At 38.7% G+C, this 13,979-nt stretch overlaps 1 protein-coding gene across 7 annotated transcripts in view; it reads left to right on the forward strand.

Annotated features, from left to right (window-relative positions):
• GOLGA4 (golgin A4) overlaps positions 1–13,979 on the forward strand; it is a 118,974-nt gene that overhangs the window by 40,380 nt on the left and 64,615 nt on the right. For all 7 annotated transcript variants that reach the window (XM_050780268.1, XM_050780269.1, XM_050780270.1 and 4 more), the window contains 5 exons: positions 2,608–2,664; positions 8,402–8,500; positions 9,506–9,638; positions 12,269–12,456; positions 12,729–12,812. In XM_050780268.1, coding sequence (XP_050636225.1) covers positions 2,608–2,664; positions 8,402–8,500; positions 9,506–9,638; positions 12,269–12,456; positions 12,729–12,812 — 561 coding nt within the window. The remainder of the gene's footprint in view (positions 1–2,607; positions 2,665–8,401; positions 8,501–9,505; positions 9,639–12,268; positions 12,457–12,728; positions 12,813–13,979) is intronic.

Genomic DNA, 13,979 nt, shown 5'->3' on the forward strand with positions numbered 1-13,979 from the left:
AGCTCAAGCGATTCTCCTGCCTCAGCCTCCCGAGTAGCTGGGATTACAGGCGTCCATCACCATACCTGGCTAATTTTTATGTTTTTAGTAGAGACGGTGTTTCACCATGTTGGCCAGGCTGGTCTTGAACTCCTGACCGCAAGTGATCCACCCTCTTCTGCCACCCAAAGTGCTGGTATTAAGGTGTGCACCACTGTGCCTGGCTTTGATAATGTTTTCTGAAACATGCAGCCCATTGAAGTGGGAGGTAATTTTGACTTAACCCATTGTGCTGTTAATATTCCATGAATTCATTCTCAAAAGGTTACCTTATTCTTAAGTTTGGTTGGTATCTTGTTTGTGTTTCTTCTGTGAATTGCCTATGGATTTTTATTTTTAGATGTAGGTAAGTAATTCTGACACTAAGTGACAGTAAAGAATTGTGGTTTCATAGTTCCAAATTTCAATAATGTTAAGAGATAAAATTTGGCTGGGTGTGGTGGCTCATGCCTGTATTCCCAGCACTTTGGGAGGCCAAGGTGGGTGGATCATCTGAGGTCAGGAGACCAGCCTGGCCAACATGGTGAAACTCCATCTCTAGTAAAAATACAAAAATTAGCCAGGTGTGGTGACGGGCACCTTTAATCCCAGCTACTCAGGAGGCTGAGGCAGGAGAATAGCTTGAGCCTGGGAGGCGGAGGTTGCAGTAAGCCGAGATCATGCCATTGCACTCCAGCCTAGGTGACAGAGCAAGACTCCGTCTCAAAAAAAAAAAAAAAAAAAAAAAGATAAAATTGAATGCTTTGCTCTCTTTTCTACGTGTGTACATGCCTAGAAACCTTTTAAAATAGGCAAATATCTTTTCAATAGAGCCAGTGAAGTTAAAATTGTGGGTATTGCCAACACTCTTACCTATGCTGCTTGTACTAGCTAACATTTATTGAGCTCCTACTGTGTGCCACACATTTTGTTATATTTAGTTCTAGCCTCTTTCCTGTGAAGAAACTGAGGCAGAGTGACTCGTTCATTGTTGCACAGCTTGTAAGAGGTAGGGAGGAGAGCCAGGATCTTTTTCCTAGCAGTTAGACTGCAGAGCATGTGCTTGTAACTACTGCACTACAGTTTTTCATCATTCTCAGCATGGCATGTTCCTGCATTTAAAATTTTATATTTGAAACTGAACAAACAAAACCTGTGTTCATGGGTTTTTTTGGGAAAAAAACTTTGGTTTTGTTTTATTCACTTACAAGTCCCCACAATACAATCCAGTCATACTCCCTTGGTCATAAGTAAGCCATTTGCCTATCTCTATCCCCTTGTTTTGCTCGTTAGTCCACACAAACCAGTGAAGTTTCAGATTACTCTATTCCTTTACCTCTGTATTTATGTTGTACAGTGATATATGGTTACTTTGTTTCCATAGGCCATAACTTTCCAAGTTTAATTTCCTTTACTAGAGAAAAGTACCTTCCTTACCCTACCCCAGGAAAGGGTGAGTCATGCTTCTCAATTTTTTTTTTTTATTTGAGAAGTCTCGCTTTGTCGCCTAAGCTGGAGTGCAGTGGTGCGATCTTGGCTTACTGCAACCTCCACCTCCTGGGTTCAAGGAATTCTCCTGCCTCAGCCTCCTGAGTAGCTGGGACTACAGGCACGCACCACCATGCCCGGCTAATTTTTTTTCTTTTTTGAGTAGAGGCGGGGTTTCACTATGTTGGCCAGGCTGGTCTCAAACTCCTGACCTCGTGATCTGCCTGCCTCGGCCTCCCAAAGTGCTGGGATTGTAGGTGTGAGCCACCATGCCTGGCCAGCTTCTTGATTTTTTTTAATGTATGGTTACTAATTTAGCCATCTGATGTTCTTTGTGAAGTTTTCTGGATTTTTTTTTTTTTAATGGAGTCTCACTCTTTCGTTCAGGCTGGAGTGCAGTGGCACGATCTTGGCTCACTGCAAGCTCCCCCGCCCAGGTTCACACCATTCTCCTGCCTCAGCCTCCCGAGCAGCTGGGACTACAGGCACCTGCCACCATGCCTGGCTAATTTTTTTTGTATTTTTGGTAGAGAAGGGGTTTCACCGTGTTAGCCAGGATAGTCTTGATCTCCTGACCTTGTGGTCCACCTGCCTTGGCCTCCCAAAGTGCTGGGATTACAGGCGTGAGCCCCGTGCCCGGCTGGTTTTGTATTTTTAAATATAGACAATTATTTTGTTTCTAAGCCACAAAAACCTTTAGAACAGGCTGTTAATTGATGTGTTCCACACATTATAGGTTTCAGTGAAATAAATTGCAGTTGGAATTTGATTTAATTTTTAAAAATTTTATTTTTTAAATTGAACAAACAGTAAAATTGACTTTTTGTTTGGTTTACATGCCCATGCATTTTAACAAATGTATAGATTTTGAACCACTGCCACTGCCAGGATGCAGAACAGTTCTATAACATCATGATCTAAGTTTTAACAGATTTTTCAATATGGTCACATCTTTAACATTTTAATCTTGTCATCTATCTTCAGGTTATTTTTGGATAAACGGTTGTAATATTTTAAAAATAATTATTTTTGACTTGCTTTGTATTTACTATGTCATACAGTTAGCTGTTTAACCAGTTTTTTTTTCCCTCTCAATTAAAGGGTATATTAAGTCAGAGTCAGGATAAATCACTTCGGAGAATTGCAGAATTAAGAGAGGTAAGTTTCAGTGATGAGTACTTTGAAAATAGTAGTTAAATCTCATATTTATCAGAACTGTTGTATGTCCTAGGGTAGTTTCATATGCATCTTATTAGTTATACAAATAACTAACGAGTCCAGCCTCCAAGACCAGGGGGTCTGTTCTTAAAGTTTTTATTTGTATGATTTTTCTAAGATACGTTGTCGAAATTAATGAAATAAGGTCTTAGCAACAGAATATCATTTGTCTGCATGAACAGTCAGCGTCAACTTCCAAGGGTTAACTGGGTTCTTCTGTTAAGTATTTCAGGCTTCTTTTTGTTTTTCCTAACCATCAGTCTTTTTTATAAAATAAATTATGTTTATTGTAATTTTTAGGGGGTGAGTAATTTTTCATAGCAGACTGTTTGAATTCCTTAATGTCTTCCCGTGGGCCATGTGTACCCACTTGCCATCGGAGTAGGCAAGACCACTCCTGGTTTGACTTGCTGTCTCAAATTATTTTGTAATGAGTACCTGTTGACTTTTGGGGTTCTCCTGCTGTCAGGTCCATCTGATACCTTGTTGCTTCCCTCTGCTTTCTGCTATACAGATCCCAACAATTGCATATTTTACTGCTGTTGGTGCTTTCTCTCCACTCATTTATATTGTTTGTTGAAGAATGTCTGGTTACCTATTTTTGTTATGAATGTTCTTCATGGGTTTTTGTTACTTTCTGTTAATTCGTTAATGAAACTAGTATTATTTTGAGAAGTTTGAAATAGGTAGCTTTAGGACAAATCCAAGTAAGTTTAATGTTTTAGGTATTGTAACTGTGTAATTTATCAGTCCAAGATACAGATTTAAAAAGTATAGATAGCCTTAAAAGGGTCAGGTAAATTAATAAATCTATAAATAGTAATTGAGAAAAGCTAGTATATTTGTGGGAGAAGACAAAGAAGAAAAACAAGGGAGTATAGATTAGGATGATATCATCAATATAGCCATATTGTCCCATAGAATATTCTTTGTTGTTATTGTCAATGACAGACTATTACGTGAATTAACAATCAGAATTAATCATATAGGAATTCCATGTATTATATCACTAAAGTTTTATTCTTATTGCTATCATGTTTGATTTCTAGTCTCTTGCAATATTTTTTATGTAGCCAAATCACTGAATTTTTGTGATATGAAAGAAAGATTATATAATTTACCACAATTCCCAAATAAATTCTTTAAAACATTCTAAACATGACTTTGAAAACCAGGCTAATTTACTTTTGTTATACTGACAAGACCAAGCATTGGCGTCAGTAATACAAATAATTACAGATGTCCTTTATTAATTAAAATTTGTATAACTTCTTTTGGATTAATAACTTAGAAAAATGTATACCCACTTTGGAAGTTATAGAGAAGGAACAAAACCTTAACTCCTGGTCTGCCCAAGATTCTGGTTTTCTAGTTGGACTGGGAATGTGTTAGTACTCAGAAGAGTATGCATGGGGGTTAGGCGTATGCAACAAAGGGGTTGTGGAAAGTGAGAGAATGATAGCTAGGGTATCCTCTTTTGTTTCTCCTGCTTTATATTAATAGAGAGAAAGTGCTTTTAGCAGCTAAAAGCCCCTTTGCTTTTGCTAGAGGGGCAAATAATACGGCATTTCTACCCAAAAGATTTTTCTGTTAAGCTAATATCTTTTTGCTTAACATTTCTTTTTTACTTGTCTTGTATTTTGGGAATAAATGAAGGGTGTTAATGATAGGTATCTTGTATTTCTGGTGAGAAATTAAATGCCCATGTTTTATGCAGTTAATGATTAGATACACATAGTAATGGAGAGCAGGCATGTTTAAAATTCAGAGAGTGTACATTAGAGATTAGGCATCAGGTTTTGATGCCTAAAACCTGATAAATCCTCTTTAAAACATTCGCATTATTTAAATATGCATTGAATAAAGAGACAGGAATACCTCTTTATAATGTTATTACATCTGGAAATACAGGAATACCTGTTTTTTTTCCTTCCTATGCTCAGCCCTTCTCCACTAGGAGCCCTCGTCTGAGGGAGCTATACTCAAGAAAATACAGCTGAATGGGAAACACATCTACTTTATTCATAGATGAGGAAGCACCCATGTGATTGCTGGCTGTTAGTAAAGATAGGCCTCCTATCTATTCTCGAATTTAAATTATAGAACCAGCATTCCTTGGCAACATCAAATGGGGAAAGAAAAAGAATTGACTTTGCTAGCGGGCCCCAGCCTTACTCATCTACTCAGTTGCAGCTGTTGAGGGACTTAGAAAAACTGTGAGAGCGCTCACTGGCTAAAAAGCATGCCTTGTCATGCTTGTCTGTGGTAAAATGCATTTGTGTTTACCTTCCAAAGAGGGTGGAGCTCTGTGAGTACTCTGAATGCTGCCAGTTAGATTTGCAACTCTACCTAAATTTTTTAGGAGCTGGGGAAATATTGGGGGCAAAGACCAGAGGTAAGGGAATATGGAACTAAAGGGTCTATTTTAACTTTCCTGTCTAAATCCATAATTTTATGCAGTTACTTTGTCTTCCTCTATTAGGAAATATTAATACTTATCAGAATCACAGATTGAAGAATTTGTTGTTATTGTTTTTTAATCCACCTACATGTGTTAGTTTTCTAATTACCACCAACTTAATGGCTTCACACAGCACAAATACATTATGTTGGAAGTTTGATCCAAGCCTCACTGGGCTAACATATTGACAAAATAGTGTATAGGTAGCCGGGAGAGGGAGAAGGGGACGTGATTAAAAGATGCTCCCTTGTATCGGAGAACTTTCTGTCTAGATGAAGAAATGAAAACATGCAAAATCTGAAAACTATAGTATAAATCAAGGAGTGTTTTTTGGTTTGTTTTTTGTTTTGGTGGGCTATTAGGACCGCTCTGTAACAGAGCCGAGCATGGAAGGTTGTAGGTTGTAGGAAATTATTTGGAAGAAATGAATTTTACCTTCCAGTTCCTTCCAGAAGTGGGGGAGAAGGGATGTCATAGGGCCACTAACTGTTGTATTTCGGAATAAAGACATCAGGAATTTCTTCACCCAGAAGAAATTTCTTTCACCCATCAGGAATTTCTTTCACCCATCAGGAATTTCTTCACCCAGATTCTTTTATTGGCATTATTTCATTAAAGAAGTTGTGGCCGGGCACAGTGGCTCCTGGGCACGGTGGCTCACACCTATGTCTGTAATCCCAGCACTTTGGGAGGCTGAGGCGGGTGGATCACGAGGTCAAGAGATTGAGACCTTCCTGGCCAACATAGTGAAACCCCGTCTCTACTAAAAATAACAAAAATTAGCTGGGTGTGGTGGCATGCACCTGTAGTCCCAGCTACTCAGGAGGCTGAGGCAGGAGAATCACTTGAACTTGGGAGGTGGAGTTTGGCAGTGAGCCTAGATCACACCACTGCACTTCAGCCTGGTGACAGCGAGACTCCATCTCAAAAAAAAAAAAAAAAAGTTGTTTTAGTACCAAAGCAATTAGGAAGGACATGTTCCCAGGACAAAGTAGCAGCTACTTACATGAAAGGAATTTAGATCTAAGAAAATCTCTCCACATTGGCTTTTGTTTCTTATTTCACTATGGATCTCTGAAAACTTTATTTAGAACATGACCAGCATTTGGAGACTACTGCTGTGGGAATGTCAAGTCAGGAGACATTTGTGAGAGGAAAAGTAAAAAATATGCTCAGAGATGTTGGGGCAATGTGGGTGTTGGGCAGAATAGAGAACACTTATAAGTGTACCAGATAGTGCCTCAGTGTTTTGCTGGGGCAGTTCTCAGTGTTTTGAGAATTAATACGTTAGAAACAATGTAAGAAGAGGGAGTTGCTTATAAGTCTTTGAAAAATATTGTTTGAGGAAAAGTTTTCTAGCAAATGTGTGAGGGATGGATTAAATTAGAGGAGGACTTGAGGTAAGGAATCTGTCTAGAAGGCTAGTGAAGGAAATGAACTATCACAAGCTTGTCCAACCTGCAACCCATGGCCTGCATGCAGCCCAGGACGGCTTTGAATGCTGCCCAGCACAAATTTGTAAACTTCCTTAAAACATTGTGAGGTTTTTTTTTTGTGATTTTTTTTTTAAATGCTCATCAGCTATAGTTGGTGTATTTTATGTGTGGCCCAAGACAATTCTTTTTCTTCCAGTGTGGCCTAGGCAAGCTAAAAGATTGGACAACCCTGATCTAAAGTTTTAGACACCTGAACTGTGGTTATAGTTATGGTAAAAGATAGGATCTAATTCTAGAAAAAGTAATAAAAAATATTGATTATATGCAGGGATTAACAAAGATAAGTAAAATGTGACTTTGAATATTTTGAGTTTAGGGAACTAGTGAAGTATAGGAATCCCAGAATGATAAAGGAGTGTTTGATATTTCCATATGCTAACCTCTAGCATTCTAAGGGAGAAACATAGAAGACACAAGATTGAATCCAGAGGGCTGGAAGGAATCAGTGAAGGACAAAGAGGAAACTGTAATTGACAGGAATGTAGCCAAGAGCCCTAAAGCCATGGTCAGCAGATATAGCCAAGAAAAGCTTCCATAGGTGATTTTGTCATTGTGCGAATACCACAGAGTGTTCTTTCAAAAACTTAGATGGTATAACCTACTATATACCTAGGCAATATTGTATTGTTTATTGTTCCTAAGCTATAAGCCTGTACAGCATGTTACTGTACTGAATTCTGTAGACAGTTGTAACATAATGGTATTTGTATATCCAAGTCTATCTAAACATAGAAAAAGCACAGTAAAAATACGTTATTATAATATTATGAAAGCACCGTCGTATATGTGGTCTGTCATTTTCCAGAATGTTGTTACGTGGTATGTGACTATACCTAAAATGAAAGGGTAATTACTGGTGGCTGGTATTGCAGAGAGATAAAAATAAGTGGATTTGGTTAGGAAGGCTTGTTAATGACCTAAAGAAAGCAGCATTTTAACTAATTGCAGGGACTAGAAATTTCATTTTACAGATGAGAAAGCATTTGGTTTCGACTATCAGATACTTTCATATATTGGAGGAGGAAGACTCTACTGGCTGTTTGGCATATAATAATTTGGTTTCAGATCAAATGCATATAATATAACACAAGTAGTAAGAGTCTCAAAGTTTTACTTTTATCTTCAGTAATTTTTTTTTTTTTTTGGGAGACCGAGCCTTGTTCTGTCACCCAGGCTGGAGTGCAGTGGCAAGCCTCAATTCACTGCAACCTCTGCCCCCAAGTGATTCTCCTGCCTCAGCTTCCCGAGTAGCTGGGACCACAGATGCCTGCCACCACACCCAGCTCATTTTTGCATATTTAGTAGAGATGGGGTTTCACCATGTTGGCCAGGCTGGTCTCGAACTCCTGACCTCCTCCAAGTGATCCACCCTCCTCGGCCTCCCAAAGTGTGGGATTACAGGTATGAGCCACCGCACCTGGCCTATCTTAAGTGATTATTTATTTTCTCCACATTATTATCAATGCAGCCATCATTACAGCTCCAGAAAGTGTACATTTTTCTTCTTGGATCTTCACATTCTTTAAGGAACAAAATTATTTGTTGATGCAAATGTTTTAAATAACGTTAATGTTTTACATGCTGATTATTCTCTAATTATTGTCGCTGATGCCTTAAGGGAAATGTAAATCTGTATTCAACATGTTTTTAAATTTTGAAAACTTTAAGTTTATATTTTTTGTTTTATACTGAAAATTGCCTGTAAATCGTTTTGTTTTAGGAGCTCCAAATGGACCAGCAGGCAAAGAAACATCTCCAAGAGGAGTTTGATGCATCTTTAGAGGAGAAAGATCAATATATCAGTGTTCTCCAAACTCAGGTAAAAGAATAAAAGAAAAAGTATGGAATTTTTTGGATAAGGAAAAATAGAGGTGGTTTGATTTGGATATCTGCAAGGTTCCAAAAGTTTTTTCTTTTTTAAGACCTATTTTTAAAACTTTTTGCTTTCCTCAATTTTTTTATTTTTAATTTTTTTTTTTTGAGACAGGGTCTTGCTCTTTTACCCCGGCTGCAGTGCAGTGGCATGATCATAGCTTACTGCAATCTCAAATTCCTGGACTCAAGCAATCCTCCAACCTCTGCCTCCAGAGTAGCTGGGACTACAGGCATATGCCACCGTGCCCAGCTAATTTTTAAAATTTTTTGTAGAGATGGGGTCTCACTCTGTTGCCCAGGCTGGTCTCAAACTCCTGGGCTCAAGTGATCCTTCCGCCTTGGCTGCACAAAGTGTTGGGATTATAGGCATGAGCCACCACTCCTAGCTCCTCAGTTAATGTTAAGGATATTTTTTTATTTATTGTATCTTTTGACTAACTGCATAATAATAATAGCAAATACAAAAACCGACTGTATTGGGAGTAAACTTGTTTTATTTTCCCCCACTTTAGTAAGAAGAGTATCATTTAATCCATCCTCTCTCTGTTTTAAAGAAAGTACAATAAGCCATCTACATTGATGTGTTTTGTATGTGTGGATTCAACCAACTGGATAGAAATATTTAGGGGGAAAAAGCCATGTGTAGTGAACATGTAGACTTTTTTTCTTGTCATTATTTTCTAAAATATATATAGTATAACAACTATTTGCATAGCATTTTCATTATTTAGGTAGTTTATGTAATCTAGGGATGATTTAAAGTATACTGGAGGATGTGTGTAGGCTGTATGCAAATACTACACCATTTTATATAATGGACTTGAGCTCCTGCAAATTTTGGTATTGACAGGGAATCCTGGAACCAATCCCCCACAGATACCAAGGGACAATTGTACTACTCCCATAGTTTTTTTTTTGGCTTTTTTCTAATGAAGCACATTTATATTAGGTTTCTCTGCTGAAACAACGATTACGAAATGGCCCGATGAATGTTGATGTACTGAAACCACTTCCTCAGCTGGAACCACAGGCTGAATTCTTGACTAAAGAAGAGAATCCAGAGAGTGATGTAGAGCCAGTAGGTAAGCTTCATTTTGTCAAAAGGTTAATTTAAAAACTAGAGGAGGGCCGGGCTCCTTGGCTCACACCTGTATTCCCAACACTTTGGGAGGCTAGTGTGGGAGGATCGCTTGAGTTCAGGAGTTTGAGACCAGCCTGGGCAACATAGAGAAAACCCTTCTCCACAAGAAAAAAAAATGAAAACGAAACCCCAAGAAAACCTAGAGGAGGATTTTGAGAGATTCCAGGATGTGAACTGATAGATGTGGGCTGAGGTAGAAATGTCCGTGGTCCTAATAGTTTCAGGAAGATGCAAGGGTTTGTTTTTTGTTTTGTTTTTTTTTGGTTCTTTGTTATTTAGGAGAAAATAAGTGGGTTTTTTTTTGTTTGTTTGTTTATTTGAGGTGGTGTCTCACTCTGTTGCCTAGGCTGGAGTGCAGTGGCATGATCTCGGCTCACTGCAACCTCTGTCTCCTGGGTTCAAGTGATTCTCCTGCGTCATCCTCCTGAGTAGCTGAGATTACAAGTGTGCACCACCACGCCTGGCTAATTTTTGTATTTTCAGTAGAGACGGGCTTTCACCATGTTGGCCAGGCTGGTCTCAAACTCCTAATCTCAAGTAATCTGCCTGCCTCCGCCTCCCAAAATATTGGGATTACAGGCGCGAGTCACTGTGCCCAACCAAAATAATTGTTTTAATATGCAAAAATGTCATAGTCTGTGAGTAACACCACATTTTCATTGTAACTGAAATTCATTTATTATGCTACACTGTTTTATTAATAGCAGTAGCTAGAGGTCATATGAACAGGTCAGTTCTGCTTACATGCTAATAAATGTGCTATGTGTAATTGTTTGGATATTTTCGTTTTTAAATAATATTGCTTAAATATTTCTATATTCTTAGGTATTTGTATTTGTCGTATTTCCTATTAATTGCTTTTTAACTGGAAAAAGAAGAAATAGCTATATTTTGTCTTAAAATTCAGTTATAGTCTTCTTTGCTTTGAGGCTTGGAGGTATATACGCAATAAAATTCCCATCTTTTATTTCCTAGCTTTTTCTTTCAAAGGGACTTAGGCTAAACTTGGAGTAAGTAGTTGAGCAGTTAACTGTCTGAGCAGCCAGCCTGTGGTGGGGTGGTGGGGTGGGGGGTCGTTCCCGAAATTCCCCAAACATGTGGAAACTTCAGACTCATAAATGTAAAGTGATGGAGAAAGCTGCACTTACCAGAACTTCTCTCAGAAAGATATTAGAATGTGGTTGGAAAGAACACTGTACTTTATTAATCCTTTTGGGAGGTGAGCTAAGACACATAATTTTGAATAACAAAAGATGATTATCAAACTGTCATTTTAAGGAGGGTGGATTCAGTTAATGTTAGTTAACTACTGTGCCATTCTGAATGGGGTTGAACCACAAAGAGGTGAATTCACTACTAAGCTTCTTCAGATAAAGATTAAACAACTAATACTAAGTAGAGTTTTGGAAGGGTGCCAGTTTATTAGCTGACTAGGGTTGTCCCTTCTTCCTCTGACTAAGAGTATAGCAGAACGTTGGTGTAAGAATACACTCCTGGCTGGGCATGGTGGCTCTCGGCTGTAATCCCAGCACTTTGGAAGGCTGAGGCAGGCGGATTGCCTGAGGTCAGGAGTTCGAGACTAGTCTGGCCCACATGGTGAAACCCTATCTCTACTAAAAATAAAAAAAATTAGCCGGTCGTGGTGGCATGCACCTGTAATCCCAGCTACTTGGGAGGCTGAGGCAGGGGAATTGCTTGAACCAGGGAGATGGAGGTTGCAGTGAGCCGAGATCACGCCACCGCACTCCAGCCTGGGTGGCAGAGCAAGGCTCCGTCTCAAAAAAAAAAAAAAAAAAGGAATACACTCCTGTGTACTAACAGACTGTTACTGGAGCACCCTTATATTTGTAACTGCCCAATGGGTTCACCTTGCCCACTGCCTAGACAGAGCTGATTTATCAAGACAGGGGAATTGCAGTAGAGAAAGAGTAATTCACACAGAGCCGACTGCACGTGACCGGAGTTTTATTTTACTCAAATTAGTCTCGCCAAGCATTTGCGGATCCGAGTTTTTAAGGACAATTTAGTAGATGTGGGGAAGCCAGTGAGCCAGGAGTGCTGATTGGTCAGGTCAGAGATGATATCATAGGTAGTCAAAGCTGTCTTCTTATGCTGAGTCACTTCCTGGGTGAGAGCCACAAGATCATATGAGCCAATTTATCGATCTGGGTGTTGCCAGCTGATCCATCAAGTGCAGGGTCTGCAAAATATCTCAAGCAGTGATATTAGGAGCCGTTTAGTGGTGGTCAGAATCTTGTGGCCTTCAGCTGCATGACTCCTAAACGATAATTTCTAATCTTTTGGCTAATTTGTTAGTCCTACAAAGGCAGTCTAGTCCCCAGGCAAGAAGGAGGTTTGTTTGGGAAATGGCTTTTATTGTCTTTGTTTTAAACTATAAGTTCTCCCAAAGTTAGTTCGGCCTACACCCAGGAACGAACGATGACAGCTTAAAGGTTAGAACCAAGATGGAGTCAGTTAGGTTAGATCTCTTTCACTGTCTCAGTCTTAGTTTTCCAAAGGCGGTTTCATATTCCTTACTGATGGCCCCTCCTTATGCTGCTTTATTGTTAGTGGAAGATGGAACTTCTGCTAAAACACTGGAAACACTCCAGCAAAGAGTTAAGCGTCAAGAGAACCTACTTAAGCGTTGTAAGGAAACAATTCAGTCACATAAGGAACAATGTACACTATTAACTAGTGAAAAAGAAGCTCTGCAAGAACAACTGGATGAAAGACTTCAAGAACTAGAAAAGATAAAGGTAAAAGAGCAGATGAGTTTTGTTCTAATTTAATCCTGTAAAGTTAGATCCACAGGCTCCACAGCATGGCTTGTACCTCCGGGAAAGGAGAGTGGATGGAAAGGACATTCTTGTTTGCCCTGGCCTGCATAACACTTACTATACCTGGAGACTTCCTGTGTACTTTTCTCCTTCTACACTGTAACATGTATATAAATTTGATAAATGTTTAGAGTTCTCAAATGAGAAGAAGCTTTATTAGAGATGGAAATGAATTTCAAAATTTTTTTTAGGACCTTCATATGGCTGAGAAGACTAAACTTATCACTCAGTTACGTGATGCAAAGAACTTAATTGAACAGCTTGAACAAGATAAGGTAAAACAACAAAACCTATGATACTAAAATTTGTCAAGAGGTCCCAACATTTACTTTTGGAAGCAGTTGGAAACATTCATGCTTGTTTCTGTTTTCCAAAATTATTGCAGCTTTTTCCATGAAAAATCTTTTTAATTCCTAGATTTATGTAACTACTAGCATTAGTTTTGTATCGTGTGAAACTGATTCTCTGATTTGTTGATCCCAGTCAGCATTTTGATTTGTAGACTAGAATAACTGTTGCAAAGTAAGTTTATATTTATAGTGCATAACTACTTTACAGAGAAAAGTTAAATTATTTATAGTTAAGGCATTCTAAATGTGAATAATATCAGTATGTTCTTTCAAATAATATGGAAACAGATTAATCTCTCAGATAAGTTGCCTAAAAAATAAATAAGGGGCTGGGCACAGTGTCTCATCCCTTTAATCTCAGTACTTTGGGAGACTGAGGCAGGAGGATTGCTTGAAACCAGAAGTTCAAGATCAACCTGGGCAGTAAAGCAAGACCCCCTCTCTACAAAAAGTAACAGATTAGCTGGGTATGTTGGTATATGCCTGTGGTCCCAGCTACTCGGGAGGCTGAGGCAGGAGGATTGCTTGAACCCAGGAGTAAGAGGCTGCAGTGAGCTATGATCACACTACTGTACTGCAGCCTGGGTGACAGGGTGAGACCCTGTCTCTTAAAAAAACAAAAAGTAAGTAAGTGATAATGTATATATTAGCATAAATAACAATTTCTACAAATAAATCTTAGAATGTGTAGGTGAGATTGGAGGATTGAGGAAGGAATGAGTCTTACCTTTGGTAGTTTGGAGTTGGAGCAGCAGCTATAGCTATGCAGCAAAGACAGCCAGAAAATTCATGGGTTAACAGTTTTGACCTAAGTCTTTCAATCCCAAGTTCTTGGGTCCTTTTTCTAAGCAGCTCCCAGTTTGTTCCATACCATCCACCAGTTTCTTTAATATGCCGGGTTATCACTACAGTATTTTAAGTGGTCATGTAATTAAGAACATGTCAGAACTGTCCTGCTGTTAAAATGTATTGGCAGTCTTTTTCATCCTTTTGATAATATTGCTTTGCTAGATTATAAACTTCTTGAGGGCCTATTTAAATTTTTTTTTTTTTTTATTACTAAGAACTTAAAACATTTACAAAAGAAAAGCT

This window comes from Macaca thibetana, chromosome 2 (assembly GCF_024542745.1).
Source record: "Macaca thibetana thibetana isolate TM-01 chromosome 2, ASM2454274v1, whole genome shotgun sequence".
NCBI classification, from domain to species: domain Eukaryota; kingdom Metazoa; phylum Chordata; class Mammalia; order Primates; family Cercopithecidae; genus Macaca; species Macaca thibetana.